The 18,487-nt window shown below is 34.9% G+C and overlaps 1 protein-coding gene across 7 annotated transcripts in view; it reads right to left on the bottom strand.

Moving 5' to 3' along the window:
* Nucleotides 1-18,487, bottom strand: part of KLF12 (KLF transcription factor 12) — a 448,013-nt gene that overhangs the window by 159,740 nt on the left and 269,786 nt on the right. Inside the window, exon 4 of one of the 7 annotated variants that reach the window (XM_067713502.1) lies at nucleotides 14,520-14,599. The exons of the other annotated variants lie outside the window; for them this stretch is intronic. Coding sequence (XP_067569603.1) covers nucleotides 14,520-14,552 — 33 coding nt within the window. The 5' untranslated portion in view covers nucleotides 14,553-14,599. The remainder of the gene's footprint in view (nucleotides 1-14,519; nucleotides 14,600-18,487) is intronic. 7 annotated transcript variants of the gene reach the window in all.

Genomic DNA, 18,487 nt, shown 5'->3' with positions numbered 1-18,487 from the left:
CTATAGAGACAGTAAAAAGATCAGTAGTTGCCAGGGGCTTGGGGGAAGGGAGGGGAGGGATGAAAAAGAGAAGCACAGGGGATTTTTAGGGCAGTGAAACTCTTCTGTATGTGACTGCAATGGTGGTTACATGTCACTATGCATTTATCAAAACCCACAGAAGTGTACAACACAAAGAATGAACCTTAATGTAAACTATGATGTATCAATATAGCTTCATTAAATCATTAAATCTAACAAAGTATTACACTAATGCAAGACTTTAATAATAGGGGAGACTGCGAAGGGGGGGTAGGGTGGGTATATGGAATTCTTAAGTACAATCTGCCGAGTTATTCTGAAAGTATAAATCTCTACTGAAAAAGTAAAGTCCCCTAATGATTTTAAATTAACTTGAATGTAATATTAATGCTACTGATAAGATTCAATTTTATCTATTATTTTGTTTATAATTCTTTGCAAAATTCATAAACCAAAACCATTATCATAACACTTGCAATTTTTTTTAAAAAGAGGTAACTGTTATAGACTTATCTTGACTACATCACGGTTAAATTTCTTCTTCTTTTGGTTTTAAATTGGTATTATTATTCAGTGACTGATGTAAGATATTAAAGTTTCACTGTACGTGAGAGGAACATGTCTTACAGACTTTTAGGGATAAAAAGTTCATTTGAATCTTCACCCTAAGCCACAGTCTTAGTCAAACGCCTGAGGCAAATGTTCTGTGCTAGTTACATATTTTAAAATATGCAATAATGTTTACCATTCTCAAACAGATTAATCTTGTCTGCTACCAGATGGACTGTGCTTTTGATTTCACAAAATATTCACCATAAAGAGTTAGTTTTATAATGAGATTTTTCATAGTACTGGAATACATCAAATTTCAGAGATTAGAAGATGACCTCAGAGAGGCTGAGATACCCAAATGATACAACTGGAAACCCTAACATATTACAAACATATAAAGCAATAACGCAATCTTTTTATGTAAAGGGAGGTATATTTGCAAAATGTAGGTTTTACTCTTTGGATATTTAAAGCAAGCAAGAGGTCCAGAGAAGCCTGTATATGCTTCTCTACTCATAGAAAATGCCTTTAAAGAGAGATCAACAACCAAGCCAAAACAAGACAAGTAGCAAAGTTGAGAGAAAGCCACCTTTTCTCACCTACCCCTGGAATCAGAGGGAGCTACCATGAGAATGTGGCAGAAGTAGAAAAGCAATAGTGTTCAAATGCTCCAGAACTTGTTCACAAGCAGTGGATTTAATTCCATCCCAGCCCCCTACAAATCAGCAAAATGCCCTCATGCAAACCAACTCTTTGAGCTTCATCTTTTGGCTTCCTGGTAAATGGGGTATAGATGCACGCAGGTCTTTCTAAGGATCTGAGAGGGTGAAACTGTCTAAAGGTTTTTTAAAGTGGTCCCGTCCCGTTAAGGTGCAACTGCCACAAGGCACACACAGGCGTACGTAATTAATACGTTTAGGTGTAGAATTAACTGTACAAATCGAGCCCCCATTGATTTTACCCATCGAGATGAGTGTCTGAGCAAAAGGGGAGAAGGGGCAGGCTAGAGCCTCAGGGAAGACAAAGGCAGGAACAGGGAGGCAGATGGAGGACAACTGATCTGATTGAAAAAGAGGACTTGCCAGCCAGACAAGACTCCTGCTAACCAGCTATGATTTACAGTGACAGGGGAAATAGCTCAGTATTCCTCCTGGCTGGGACACAGAATTCTAAGAAATAAAGATTTAAAAAATGATACTAGTAATGCTGACAAGCTTGTAGTAAAACAGACACTTTATTATGCTGCAGGACAGCAGTGTAAATGGATACACACTTTCAGGAATGCTGGTGAGCTGTGTCTCAAGAGTCTTAAAATACCTTAAAACAAGAATTAACATTTTTAAGAATGATATAAATGAACTTATTTACAAAACAGAAATAGACTCACAGATTTCAAAAGCAAAACTTATGGTTACCAAAGGGGAAAGGTGGGGAGGGATAAATTAGGATTTGGGTATTAACATACACACACTACTATCTCTAAAACAGATTAACCAACCAGGACCTATTGTATAGCACAGGGGACTCTACTCAATATTGTGTAATAACCTATATTGGAAAAGAATCTGAAAAAGAATGAATATATGTGTATGTATAACTGAATTACTATGCTGTACAGCTGAAACTTCCACAACATTATAAATCAACTATACTCCAATAAAATTTTTTTTAAAAAAGAATCTAGGGCACTTCCATCTCCCTCTCTCTCTTCTTCCCTCTCTCCCCTCTCCATATACATGTAAATACGTCTATTCAAAGTCTATCCCTAATCATTCTATTTTGAAAAACAAAATGCTATTTTGAAAAGCAAATTCTCAATCAACACCAGTGTTGACTTTTAGAAATCACCAAAGAGAATATGCTTAAAAAAAAAAGCCAAGGAATGTTAACACAGATTTAGTCATGATCCCTGTGAAATGACCTCATAATTTCAAGTGTTGGAACTGTGAAGAAGCTTTCAAAAGATGGTCATTCTGTTAGGGAGATGACATATGTATCAACCATTTCAATTTTATGCAAATAAGTACATTTTACATAAAATGTGATTTTGAATTTGCTTTGCAACTGATTAGTATATTAAAATACTATAACTATTAAAGTTAAATTATCTACAAGTTTATATATTCAAGTTGGTTATAAAACTTTCCTTCTGGGATACAGGGCATAACTTAACGCAGGGACTTGCCTTTAGACATAAAGGGCAATTTGGGATTTTGACAAAGATGTACACACAAATATTTAACTTTGCCTTATTTACAGGAATAAAAGTTAGAAACAACAAAGTGGTCATAAAAATAAAATAAAATTTGGAACAATGATTTTAACCCTAACTATGAACCAGAATCATACATGGAACATTTTAAAGGTACACAGGCCAGAGATGAAATAGGTCTGGGATATGGTGTAGGTACCAATAGTTTAAAAAGCATCACATGCGACTACAATGATCAGACAAGTTTGAGAAACAATACTCAGTGGCATGGGGAACTATTATCTATGTAATGTTAAGTTTAAAAACGTTAGGATATAAAACTGCCCATAATAAATGAGTTTAACTTTGTTCCACCAAAATATTTTTATACATGAAAATAATAAAAAAAGCCTAGAAAAAATACTCCAGAATGGTAATAATAACTTCTCCATTTGGTGAATTTGTGGGTGATCCATGTTTCCTTTTTTACTTCTTTCCTGTTTTCCATATTTTCTACAGTGAATCTACTACTTTTTCTTTTTTTTTAAGATTTTTTTTGATGTGGAACATTTTTAAAGTCTTTACTGAATTTGTCACAATATTGCTTTTGTTTTATGTTTTGGTTTTTTGGCCGCGAGGCATGTGGGATCTTAGCTCCCTGACCAGGGATCGAACCTGCACCCCCTGCATTGGAAGGCGAAGTCTTAACCACTGGATCGCCAGGGAAGTTCCACTACTTTTAAAACAAAAAGAAACAAGTTACATTTTCAGAAAGATAAAAATGAGTAGTGTACAAAATATATTTTAAAGAAAAAAACCCTAGAAAGTGAATGGAGGTGTTTTATAATTTTCAATCTGGCTTTTCCAAGATTCTAGAGAACCGTAATGTTATTAGAAGCAAATCACTATAATATACTGTTATTAGAAGAAAACAGCAAATTCTCTTAAAATCTCAATTTGCCAAGGGTGTTACTACTATCAGTCCTAGATTGTTGGCATGGTTATTCTACATAAATTAACGTATCTACCTATAGACCTTGCAATTAGACTACGAAAAAAGTTAAATGTAACTGGTAACTAAAAGTATGCAGTTGTAGTAACCCTAGTGGGTTAAAACTATGAATTCTTCTGGAAACCTCAAGCTTCCGCAACACAGTTTACTGGGAAAACATGCTCATACTTGAGAAGCTAATGTCAACAATTATATATAACAATGTATGGGTACTACAAAGCTTTGTATGTTTCTGATGAAAAGCTTTCACCCCAAATCTGAGGATACTGCAAAAGGATTTTAATCATGACCATGATAGAAGCAACTCTTCCCCCACCCCCGTCCCCCAGAGCTTTAATGAGAGTTTCACCACTTTTCTAGTGAACTGCATTTAGAAAACATGAAATGGTATGAACAATGGGGAATGTTTCATTCAACCTTGTGCTATAAAGAATGGAGGACATTTTAAATGAATTTGAGAAAACAAAATTGTGCTCTTTAAATCAACAAGTAAACATTCAAAAAAGTATTACAGAGAACTTGCAATCATAAATTAGTTAACTCAATACTAATTAATTGAATGATAATGATTGATTTTTAAAATACAGGAAAAGTAAATATACTTAATATTTACTACAACATTATCTGGTAGAATTTTCTCCTCCAGTTTTATAAATAAAGAAATATCATCTCCCAGGATTTGAAAGAACTGTCCAGGGCCACAATGTAATATGGATCTGTGATCTAAACCTAAGAGTGATTCCTAAGACTGAACTTACCCCCATGCGGCCCTTATCAGCCCTGAAAGATGGAAAGAGTGAGAACCTGTGCCTTTGAGAAATATTTTCTTGCAGTTCATGTGAAATTAGTACCTGGCAATATTAAACTGAAGAGAGTATAAAAATGAGCACTGCTTGGATAGCTGTCTGGTGGGCACCAACTCACTTTCCCAACATACCTAGCACACAGCAAATTTAAGGGCAGGAGGCAGGTATCAGTAACTCACATTATAACGTCTATTTCATGTTTATTTCCAATTTGTTTTCACATTAAGTTTTAGGATAACCATAGCTAGAATCATCATTCTTAGGAACAGCATCCTGCATTTGGTGCTCTGGCCAAACTGTATGTGATGTAAGTTTGAAAGAAATGAGAAAAGATGGGGGGAAAAAATGGAAAGACCAAAGCCTAATTAGATTTGTAAGCAACACCTTAGAAATGTAAGTGAAAAACAACCAGCTCATCATCTATTTAACTTCTTTTGTTCCTTTTCTTGTAAACCAGACACTCAGAAATGAAAAAAAATGCTTCATTTTTGGCCAGTGATGCATGCTCCTTGATAAAGGTAGCGTAATAAAGTGTAAATCTGGTAAACGGAACACTAAGCGAGAGGCAACGCAGTTTTGTAAAACGAGTGCTTGCCTGAGTTTTAGTAGAGGTTCTATTTTAGGCAGGTAGCTTACTCATCATCTCCCTTCCTTTAATTTCTAACTGAAAGTGCCTTTGATTATGCTTTTGCACAGTCACATGTCTGTTACCACCTCGACCTTTACCAGATTCTACCTGTCCTGATGAGATACCACTCTTCCGTGCTTCCAAAGCACTCCAGGCTCCTGTGTCTTTTCTCTAACCAGGCTGTGAGCCCACACCACTTTTATTACACTCTTGTCACCCAGCACCTATCAGAGTCCCTGAAACAAGCCCCAGTTGCTCTCTGAAGCCCTTATTAATTCTAAAATTCAATAAATCTATGAAACTTAACAAACAGTAAATATACTTATTAACTTAACTGTAACATACGAAAATTAGCATTGTAAGTTTCCATCTGCCCATTCCTTCCTTTAAAAAGAATTTAATTGATTGCCATTTTATTAATTCCTCTCACAAAAGAACAGTTTCATCTGCATATCTGACATTCTTTCTTACAGCTAAGGGCGCAGTTCTCAGCCTGGGTAATTTTTCCCCCAGGGGACACAGCACTGAATGTCCGAAGACATTTTTGATTATCACGACTGAGGGCAAGGGCGACAGGCCCTTCTCTACCACAAAGACGAAAGATCAATAGGGCTGAGGTTGAGAGACCATGCACTGAGCTACCATCCCTTTCTTTCTATGTTTTCCCCTCTACCGTCCTATTTTTTCCTTTTTTAAAAAAATTTATATTATTTTCCTCTCATTTTTCCCTCCTCAACTTCCTCCATATGTATTAATCAGGTAAATCCATCTATACAGTTAAAACATCAGTAGATGCATCTCTGTGGGCAACTGGGTATGGTTTGTATATTAACGTGAATGCTAGTTAGAACTGGGTATGGTTTATATATTAATATGAATGTTAGTTAACATGCATACATTCTTGTGACTTTTACCATACGGTACACTTAAAAATTACAGGAGGGTGTGTGTGTGTGTGTGTGTGTGTGTGTGTGTGTGTGTGTGTGTGTGTGTGTGTGTGTGTGTGTGTGTGTGTGTGTGTGTGTGTGTAGTGAGAATGTGCACAAAAAATAACCTGAGTTTATGATCTATATATGCAGATGTGTGTGTATGTGTGTGTGTTCACATGCCTTGAGTTTATAAGTATTTACTGTTTACCTCTCATATTTGTGCTTAGTTGCATAAATAGAAGAAGGCAGATATATTTGTTTTGTGTAAAAGTGAAGGGGGACTGGGCCTGAGTCAGAGAGCTGAAGTAACAAGTGTGGTTGATGATCCGAGCTCCGTTAAGCATCTGCCTTTCTACTGAGGCTTTTGGTATCAGCCAAAGGATGGCTACCCTGTCTAGGCCTCAAACCTGAATCATCTTCACCATACTTAAAGGTGAAATGGCATGTATCTCACACTTACCGACATGTGTACACATTGTGATATATCCATTTAATCCTCACATCCCAATATAGGAAACTATTACTAATCACACTTCACAGATACAAAATAGAGACTTGGAGAGGTTAAGAAATGTGCCAGTGGCTCTACAGTGGTAAGTGGCAATGTCAGGACACAATTGTGAGTGATCCCTGACAACAGAACCCATTGCCTCGACTGTAATGCAACACTGATCTCCACGTCCGATTCTATACTGTATGCCTCCAGCGGATCAGGAAAGACTGAAATCACTGTGTCAGTGCCATAGAACATTTTCCTTTAATTTCATGCAATTTAAAGGTGACTATGTTTCATAAAGAAGGGGCTAAAAAGGTTAAGTAAAAGCTGTCGTGGACTTCACAAACATGTATTAACAGAATTGTTTTTCCTTCATTGGTTTCCTTATATCTCTAAGAAAACAACTGTACATTATTCAATTATGCATTACTGAATATATAAGGAAAAGAAAAGAATCAGGCATATTAATCACTTCTTTGATTGAAATAATAGAATTTTAATTCCCATGAGATAAAGTTACTCTGTGTTTCTGGCTTTAAATGATTCCTGTGATGAAATCTCAAGCACATTATTAAATAAATAAGCAAACTCACATTTACATAGTTCATTTTCTCCTTAGCATCAGTACCTTCAGCTGCAGTAAAATAGCCAATGTTCAATTATCTACCGTCTTATAAGGGATCGCAGTATAAGTAATCCCAAGTGACAGATAATCCAAAAAGCATTTATGTTGGGTTTTAAATTCATTATATGATTCCAGCAGATTTACCACCATAATTATATTCTTTTTCTCAGGCTCATATTAAAATTCATTTGTATTTCTTGAGCACAAGCCAACTGTCAGCAGAAGGGAGGATCCCAGATACATGCTGGATGACAAAAGGAAGTTGATTTGCTATTAGCATGTTTTTCCCATAGGTAATTGACATGAAGATAATCAAGAGTTGGTTGTGAAATTGCATTTCATATTTATTAAATGTCTTATATGATTAATTAAAAAGGATATATTATAACACTATAGCAGAGGTGTGAAGGGCATGGGCTATAAATACTAATAGACTTAGGTTTGTGCCCTGGCTCTGCCCCAGTTCTGTGACCACAAAGCAAGTTGCTTATCTGCTAAACTGCGGTTCCTCACTTACGAATGGTGCTAATATTTCTACCTACATTTGAAAGGAGTTCTGAAGATTAAATTATTGAAGGTACACTGCCTGACACAAAGTACTCAATTAAAACTGTGGTTGTATTTCTTGCTGTAGCTATTATTTTTATCATTTTACTCTAGTGCTAAAGCTAGAGATGACTATATCTGATAGTCTGTAACAGTTCAGCTTCCATAAAATGACACTGCCTTGATTACTCAATAAATTATATTAGCACACTATAGGGTCAAATGTTGAAATTTGTTCATTATCTTCTGCAGAAGACAGTTGGACATATTTATGATATAACTACCAAAACCAAGTGGAAAATACTAGAAACACACAATTTCTTGTTTTCAACGCTTGGGGCCATATACGTTAAAACTTTGAGGATTTTAGGAAGGTAATAGCACATCGCCAAGAGGGTTCGGAGTGGAACTGCATTCTCAGACATATTAATATTTTGGCAGTAAAACAAAAGAGCATTTACATCGAGTTAGAAATGAGGACTATAAATATCTGCACATTGGTTAGGTCCAGATTTTAATTCTAAATGAGTTTTTTTTAATTTTTAAAAAAATTTATTTATTTTATTGATTTATTTTTGGCTGCATTGGGTCTTCATCGTTGCGCATGGGCTTTCTCTAGCTGTGGTGAGTGGGGGCTACTCTTCATTGTGGTGCGTGGGCTTCTCATCGCGGTGGCTTCTCTTGTTGCAGAGCATGGGCTCTAGGCACACAGGCTCAGTAGCTGTGGCACATGGGCTTAGTTGCTCCGCAGCATGTGAGATCTTCACGGACCAGGGCTTGAACCCGTGTCTCCTGCAATGGCAGGCAGATTCTTAACCACTGCACCACCAGGGAAGCCCTAAAGGAGTTTTTTTTTTTAATGTTAAATTTTCCTAACTTTTAACAGATAAGAGATTGTGAAACTGGATTAAATGATACTGATAATATCAATTCTACATTTTTTCATTAAAGCTGTGTTGCACATCACAGAATTATAGGTTAAGATAATTGAAGAATAAAAAAATCCTTCCCTTGGTTTGCATAAAATGGTGCTGGATAATTTCTTGCTAGTGCAACTCTAAACAGTAATTCCAGCTTATATGATGACTCCTTAATTGTATAAAGGATATGGCAGATATCCTGATTTACAAAAAGGTGACATGTAGATGGCATTGTCCCTTTCCCCTTATTTCAATTAGGAATTGATTTCTTTCATTATACTTTACTGGTTAGCTAGATTAAATTATTAGATTTGAATTTTAATATGCTGGAACATTTTTTGATACTTTCCCTGGTCAGTAGATGAGATAGAACCTAAGCAATACCATATGAAAAGGGGGTGGGGCCTTAAGAGAAAACACTCATTTACACTTTTCCTACAAATACACACAAATTATATCAGATTGTAAATAATTCCCCAAGATGAAGTGGAAAGGTAACAGAACAAAGGTAACAAAAAACATACAATAAGACTATATTTAAATGTAAAAGAGTCTACATTCTGCAATTAAGTAGTCTAGTTTTTTATGGCTTTAAAACCTTTTAATATTTTAGATTTTGTTAATACCTCAAAACTGAGAAATCTTGAACATAAGAATATAGAAGTTGAAACTGAAAGAATGAAAACAGACTCACATAGCTATATGAATACCAGAAAAAGTATACTGTAAACTCAAATAATTACTATAAGAGGGACATTTCATTTTGACAAAATGACCTCACAAACAGGAATATATATAATTGTTCTCAATTTATAACCACCTGAAAACAGCCTTAAAAACATAAAGGGCTAAAAATGAGAAATAGACAAATCCATAATTATAGTGTGAGATCTTAGCACACCTCTCGTAATAGCTGATAAACAGGGAGCCAAAAGTATAGAAGATGAAAAAAAAAACCCAACACAATTAACAAACCTACCTTAGTTGATCTGTTTACAACAATATACCTGGTATCTCCCCAATAAACAGTGCTTTTCAAGTACTCTGAACCTTTTACCAGAATCTGACCACAGGGTAAGTTGTGAACTAAGTCTTAATAAATTCAAAGAGTTAAAATTATTCAGCATATGTTCTCTGACCACAGCAGAATTAGGCTAGGTATCAATTACAAAAAGATACCTAGAAAATTCCAAAACACTAAGAAACTAAGCAGTACACCTTAAAGTCAGCCTGTTGGTTGAAAAACTATCACAATAAAAAGAAAATAATTTGATTCAAATAAGAATAAAAATATGATATGTGAAATCTGTGGCATATAGCTAAAGGTGTGATTAGATGAAAACTTATGCTAAAACATAATTACAAAAGAAGAAAGGTTGATAATCAATGATCTAAATATCTATCTATAGAAGTTAGAAAAAGAAAGCAAATTTATCTTAAATAAAGGATAGGAAGAAAACATTGAGTATAACAGAATTAATTAAATAGAAAACAAATGCACAACAGAGAACCTAAACAAAACCTAAACCTGTTATTTCAATAGACCCATAAACTAATAAACTCACAGTAAAACTGTTAAAGAAAAAAAGAGAGAAAAGGCAGTCATTACCAATATCAGGATTAAGAAATGGGGATGTCTCAATTAAAAACATAAGAGAATGTTAAGGATAGATTTATGCTAACAGATTTAAAAATTCTGATAAAATAGAGAAATTGTTTAATAAGTACAATTTACCAAAACTGACACCAAAAAAAGGGAAAATCAGGGCTTCCCTGGTGGCGCAGTGGGTGAGAGACCGCCTGCCGATGCAGGAGACACGGGTTCGTGCCCTGGTCCGGGAAGATCTCACATGCCGTGGAGTGGCTAGGCCCCTCCCGTGAGCCATGGCCGCTGACCCTGGGCATCCAGAGTCTGTGCTCCACAAAGGGAGAAGCCACAACAGTGAGAGGCCCGCGTACCGCAAAAAAAAAAGGAAAATCGAAGTATCTTATACTATTTCAGAAATTGATTTAACCTTCTGACTTAAAAACTCTAGGCCCAGATTTTGCTTCATGAATTATTTCAAACATATTATGATGAAATAATTTAAAAATAATCCGAATCATATGCAAAATCTTCCAGAATTAAAAAAAAGGAACACATTTTAAATGTTATTATGAGGTTGGTATACTTGTGATCAAAACCTAACAAAATTCAAGAACAGGCAAAACTAAGCTATAGCTTTAGAAGCCAAGATAGTCATTATTTTGAAATCGGGTAGTGACTGTGATGCAACGTCAAAGGGACACATAAATTCCTCTTTTTTGATCTGGGTGGTAGTTATGTGTCTGCGTCACTTTGTGGAAATTTCACAAACAGCACACTTGTAATTTGTGAACTTTTCTGTATGTATGTTATATATCAAATTTAAAAGAAGAAACATACCTAGAAAAATAAATGAAAGAGCTAAGTCCTTAGATTAGACCTCACTACAGGTCAACAATAATCCATAAAACATTACGTGTGAATTGTCTGAAGAATAAAGTTGTTACCTTGATACACTATTATTCAGAGTATTTTTTCTGCACATGTCCATGAAAAACAATTATAAGAAAAAGAGAATGCCTTGCTGAAATCAAACCCAGCTACAATGATGGCATTTTTCCAATGTCAAAAATGTGAAAAATAACATTTGATGTGATTTCTCAGGAAATCCATTTAAGTTTATATGGATATCAATATTCTTTCTAAACACCAACCTAAACTATGTGTTTAATAATATAATGTCAATTTCAACAAATATAGCAGTACACCTTTCCAGAGTTTAATTTTACATTTTGAAAATTATAAAAGAAATATCTGTCCAATCCTCTGTCCAATTTCTCCTCAACTTTTCTTAGATTTTCCATAATCATCCTGAAATTACATAGGTAAGATTTATCAGTATACATATATGTAATGTATTCAGCACTTAACATAGTTTCTGGCACCTTGTCCTTATAGGAACTCATTAACAGTCATTAAATGAAGGAATGGACTTCATGACAAAGCAGACAGTCTCTTAACAATTTATCTTCCATTGAAGACTTCAATTCCCTCTGAAGAAAACTGGTCCCTCCTTTTCTAAAAGTTAGAGAATTCTTCTTTGATGGAACAAGTATTGAACAGTTCTATCTCTTCCCTGTCCCTGACTAACTTATCTTTTATAACTGAAATAAAAAAGCTCCTAGTAGAGCCACACTGATTACTCTGAGTCATAGAACTTCTCATTTATTTTGAACCAGAGTAACTTTTTTTGCTGTTTGCAGCACTCTAAAACTCCAGCTTTCCTACGTTCTCCCCCCACTACCATGTCCAGTATTTTTTCCCAACATTTACAAAATTCAATATAAATTTCCATTCTCCCCAGGTTTCCATCTTTTTGACATCCCTTTTTATTCAGAACCTAATCAGAGCATCATCAGTTTCACCTCACTGCTTCCTTTTCCTATAACTGTAGCAAGTCAGAGATTTACCAGATGTCCTAACACTACACTCCAATAATATTTCACTTATACGAGTTAAACAATTTACACATTATATCATTGATTTTATAATAACATTGTAAAACACATGTCAACACAAATTTGGTTCCATTCTACAGTCACCACTTTTCAAATATTTCCCATTTTGAAGTCCACAGCTTGCTTTTTATTCTGGTATAGAGGAAAGATATTCTCAAAAGTACTTAAAGGTAGCTAGAAGTGTGTGTGTGTGTGTGTGTGTGTGTGTGTGTGTGTGTGTGTGTGTGTGTGTGTGTGTGTGTGTGTGTGTAGATCAGTGGTCTTAAACACAATCTTAAAGTGATCCTTTGTCCTCATGCCTATATGATCATTCAGCTTTATGAAATGCATAATGTCAGAACATTTGCCTTCAGAGCTCTGAGGAGGTCTCAGTAGAGAAAAACATAAGGTTAAAGTAGAAATTAGTGTGAAGGGATGTTCACTGAAAACCACCTAAAATTAGCTATAAAGAAGGTTTCCCTGTAAACCTTGCCATCCTTTTGGTCCATCAAATGTACTTTTTCCCCCACTATCCTAGCCAGGGTCTTTTCTTCTCCAGACTTCTTTTCACTCCCTTGTTGATAACCTTTTTATTTCCTTTCTGGTCACCTTCATACTAAAGGTAGACTGTTTAGGGAGTCGGGGAAAAACCATATTCAGCATTTTATACACTATATAAACAAGTACAAAACAGAATATTGTATTTGATGTGATTAGATTTTGCTTATCATCTGTTACTACTGCTCACTTATATCTCCCTGAAACACAGGGGTGGAACATCAAACTCTCTTATATAGTAAGGTTCTAGATTCTGCCAGTGAGATGCCCTCATGCAAGTATTAGAAGTCAGAAGTGAGCTGGAGGTCATCTTCTGGCTGGGGTGGCCGCTGACAACAATGTTCCACGTTGTAGGGTTGAATAATTTGTGTGAGAAGCATTTGTGTCCATAGCAGTAATGGCAATACCAGGAGCTTCCCAGTCTCTGCTTTACAGCTATGATGGTGTGTCCTGAAATCAATGATAGAGAGGCAAACCCACCTTCAACCCCTCCCTCTCTTCAATGGATTACATAAACAACTAATTCTCTACATTAAATTCCTGGCTGCTTGAAATTCCACTCAATTCCTAGAGTGGTTACCATTTCCTGTGTTATAGTCTGCAAACCTGTTAGGAGATTCGAAAAACATATATGAATATAGATAAGAAACGTAAAGGAAGGTGTAAAATGCACAGTTACCCATCACCAAGCATATGCATTCTAGGTTCTTTAACACAGCATAAATGATAACCTTTGATAGTCCCACACCCACCTCTCATATCCCTCCACTCTCTCTGTCTCAAAGTGCATGGAGTTTCCTCACATTACTGAAAATTCTGGGCTCCTTCACACATTCTGTTACCTCTGAAAAGAAGTACACAATTCTCTCCCAACCACTTTTTCTCCACCCTCAACTTTTCCCTAATTTCTAGACATCTTTAAGATGAAATTCAGATGTCCCCTCTTCCAGGAAGCTTTCTCTGAAGCTCACTCTAGTCCTATTAGGAGCTTTCTTCTTGTATCCAACCAATTTTTCCACCTACCATGCTGTATTAGAATTATCTGCCCATGTATATGTCCCTCTTAGAAGACTGTTGAGTCCTTGCAGTGTGGGATTACTTTCAATAAATATTTGTCAAATGAATAAAAGAGACAACGAGTCTGTATTTTTCATTGCTCTATCTGCCTGAAGAGGCTAATTATATCAGTTAAAAAATACATCCCCCATTCGGCACAGTGGAAGTTTACATTTTTGTAGGGTTCAGTTTTTAAAGGGAATGAGGAAAAGTCCATGGAATGGATTTCATCAGGGCTTGAGTCAAAGCAAGATTTCCCAGAGAAACTTTCAATTCTCCCCGTAAGCTATTTCCCTAAGTGTGGGAGACTACGTACTTAGGTCCTGCACCCTATAGAAAGGGAAACGATTCTAACAAGTCCTATGTGCAGTAAATGATGGCATTTTTTTGTCCAGATTTTATGTCTGGCCATTCACACTACAAATACATTTCAAAATTTAATCTACACACCTTATGTCAGCATCACCCACCTTCACCCTGTATAAACTCATTTAGTGGCCAAAATTTCTCACTTAGGTCTTCAAATCCCTTTCAGTATAATGATATATATAAACACAAAAATAGAAATGAAAAATTAAGAACTGTAAGTTTCATTCAGTATTTTGAACTCAAGTGTCTGCAGACAGTTTATGGATTACGAGACTCCTCAGTCCTTACCTGAGGACAGGTGTAAGGCGGGCAGGCAATCATGCTAGAACTGGGACTGGAGAGATGGACTCTGCCAGGAACCTGGACCACTGTCCGAAACAGAACAGGGAATGGGAGTCAGACTCCACTGATTAGAAGAAAGGGGATTAAATCTGGGAGCACCTAGGAAGCCACCAGCCATTGCTAGATCTTGCCAAGCTCTGGATTAGTAGAGTAGTTGGTTCTTTACAGCCAGAACCCTTTTTGACTGATCAATCATTGTTCTACCTGTTCTTAAATAGTTCTGATATCTCACTTGGCTAAGATATCCTCATAAGTGGGTACGGGAGAGGTAAATGGAACGAGGAAAAGAGGGAAGTTAAGTATTGTCTGATAAATTTTTGAAACAATCAGGAAAACAGAGTCAAGCTTTTAGGAGTAGAGGTCTCAAGGCTCAGCTGTGGGAACCAAAATAATCAGAAGAAATGACTGAACCTTCATGAGAGTAGAGATTTTTACTTCCTTCACTGATATGTGCCCAATATCTGGAATGTTTGCTGAATCAATGAATGGAATGAGGCTGGTGCTATTATATGCTTTCCTTTATCCCATTTGCTTATTTCTCTCTTGCTATCTCCTTTGGTCACTGAGAATTGCCCATTGCACCTACCATATTTTCATGGTTTTAGGCCTAAAGCAAGACTTTCATTATGTCAAGTTTGTGTGTTAATACTTTCATTTATGTCAAGTTTGCACATGGGTAATAACAAATATAAGCTGAATCACATTAAAATCAAAGGTGAAAAACTAATCACCTAATTTTACCATAGAACATTACAATGAATTCAGCAACTGATCTAAATGAGTGATTTTATTAGCCTTGGCCATTTGATAATAGCCTGTTAAAACAACCTAATCAATGATCAATTTGACCTGGTTTGCTCTCATCTCTGCTTCCCTATTAAGAACTTCCATAAATAATCAGAGAAATCACTTTAGTAGATTTAACCTCTAAAAATAAATAAAAGGGAGGATAAGCCTAAACATGAAATGAGCCAAGAGAATCATCTGTCAGGCACTGAGAAGAGAGGCTTCCTAAGAAAGCTTTATTAAATATGGTCTGAGATTTCTATCATTTTACCATTAGCCTAATTTTAAATAGATGACGATGCTCAAAATATTGTTTGTCAAATTTTCTTTTACTTTACTTTTGGTATGACTGTTGTGTTTTTACTTCTAGAAACAACATTCAACTTATATATAACACAGCTTAAAATCAACTTACATCGTAAGTTCCCAAACAAAAGCATATGATGTAATCAAAGCACTGGGAAATGAGCTATTAAACTCAACTTTATTATTTTTTCCCTATGTCCATATTTGTTTCTGTAGATTTTTCTGAAAACTTTTGCTCAGCCTAAACTCTTTAGTGAACTATTTTAAAAATTATAATAATACATTTACTTGAATGTGTTTTATTTCTGCTCCAAGTAAAAATATGTGAAATGAAAAGATTTAATACTCTTTAATAATTCTCAGAGGAAAAAAACGTAGGGCTATGAAATATCAGTAATATGTATTAATATGTTTCAAAATATCTAAAAATAATTCACACTGATGATGTTTTCAAAAGCTTTACTATAGCATTTAAATTACGAAGGCATTCAGAATTTATAATGAGGGTAGTAAACATATGACACCACTCAAAAGAAGGCATTGAAGCAAATAATTCATTAAAAATGCAAATGAATACAAGTGAACTTGGTTAGAAAGGTTACTATGGAAGTGGAAAAGGCAAGGTTGAGGACTGTGCACTGGGGAGAATTCTGATGAGGTCAAGTGCAGCCTTCGGAGCTGCGGACGACTTATTAAGGAAGTAGCAGCTCTGAATTTTTATTACTGAGCTTTTCTCACACTGTGATGATTTCAGATAAGGTTATTTATGAATTCTCTGAATATCTGACCTTGGGACTTTAATGGACACTAGATATATTGCTTTTTATGGGGGAAAATAGGCAGTTCTATGAAGGTAAATCATTCAGATTATTGAAAGAGAAAAGAGGGGAAACATCCCCTGTGAAACATTTGATGCCTGTTCAATAAGTTTAAGCAATTATGCACTACAGTAAATTAGAATAAATTATAAATCAGTCAATCTTACTAGAAGCCATAATGTCATGTAAAATAAATGACATGATGCCCTTTTCACAATAAAATTCAATACTGACAAATTCAGTTATTTAGGAAAATGTAACTGCAGCAATGTCAGTCTATTCTGAATTATAATATGCCCAATAATGAACTTGTATTTTCTTTAGCACAGGGCACTGACTTTATACCAAAGTGAAGTAAGTACTTGTACAGGCTTGGGAAGCAGACAAGGACATCCTATTACACCACCCACCAACTTGGCAATAGCCTCCCTCAAGTGAAACCATTACCAGTTCAAGTCATCAGAACTAAGAGACATGGGACAACTGACTGTCACAACTTAGTAATTATATTATTTTATTTGCTTTATTATCAAGTGATAATGAAGTTTTCAGTGAAAGCTTTCTTTTAAGTAAGAACTTACAAACACTATCCTTTGGATTAGATGTTATCTAAAGAGAAATTTTAAGAACGATAGCTCCTTGTCCTTAATATATTGCAAATATCTAGTCATTGCTAAATATCAGATTGTAATTAGGAATTTCAATGATGAGATATAAAATAAAAACATGATTAAGAGCAGCTTAAATGTTGTTTACTACACTGTTTCAACAGCACTGGTCATCTCTGTTTCAACACTGGTCATCTTAATTTTTCATATATCATCTGCAAAAGAACACTTATTAGAAGAGAACACAGTAATTATTGCCAAGTTAGAAAGACCACTCAATATTAAAAAAAGATTGTATCAGTATTTATTTTTATAATATTTGAAATATGCAAAATAATGCAATTAATATAGGTAGGCATAATAAATATTAAATTTATATGAACCATAAGAAAACGAACATCCATAATTAGTTTCTTGTCTAATATATGCCTTTATTCTCTTTTAAGGTTATAAGTACCAGTTTTACAGCATCCTATAAATTCTGATCTATAGTATTTTCATTATCATACAATTCTAACTATTTTTTAAATTTCCATTATAATTTGCCTGATTCATGAGTTATTTATAAAGATGTTAAATTTCAATTTTTTTCACATTACTGACTTCTAATTAAATGCAGTGGTCAGAAAATGTGGGCTGTATAATAGGAATTTCAGAACTGTGATGAGGCTTGCTTTTATGGCATTTTTTTGGTACATTTTTACAGTTTTGAAAATATTGAAAGAATGATTATTTTCTAAATTATTGATGCAAGGGTCTATATTTTCTATTCCATTTACCTTATGAATTATGTTTCAGAATTCATCATTATCTTTACTAGTTTTTTCTGACATGAAAATAATTGACAAAGGTATACTAAAATCTCCCTCTGTATGAGAACTTTCCATTTTTTACGTTTAAATCAATTTTGCTTTATGTATTTTCATGCTACTTTTTTTAGCTGCCTATAAGTTTATAATTGTTATATAATCCTGATAACATGTAATATATGTAGTGAAACTCTATCACTACCTAATTATATTTTCTGTACTTAAGTCTGAATGATCTAAAATAAAATGGATACAGTTCCATGGTAAACTTGTCATCATTCCTTTACTTTTAATCTTTATATGTTTTTATGTTTAGGTATTTCTCTTGTAAACCATATATAATTACACTTTTAAAATCAAACTAACAATCTCCATCGTTTGGCTTTCATGCTTAGTCCAATGTATTAGTGTTCTGTTGCTGAATAACAAATTACTGCAAACTTAGTGGCTCAAAACAACACAAATTTATTATCTCACAGTTTTTGTGGGTCAAGAATCTAGCACATTTTAGCTGGGTGCTCTGCACAGGGTCTCACAGGCTAAAACCAAGATTTCAGCTAGTCAAGTCCTTTTCTGGAGGTTGGATT

The sequence above is a fragment of the Pseudorca crassidens genome, chromosome 18 (assembly GCF_039906515.1).
Source record: "Pseudorca crassidens isolate mPseCra1 chromosome 18, mPseCra1.hap1, whole genome shotgun sequence".
In the NCBI taxonomy this organism is placed as follows: domain Eukaryota; kingdom Metazoa; phylum Chordata; class Mammalia; order Artiodactyla; family Delphinidae; genus Pseudorca; species Pseudorca crassidens.
Note: the sequence above shows the minus strand (reverse complement) of the source record. Positions and strands in the feature narration are given on the sequence as shown.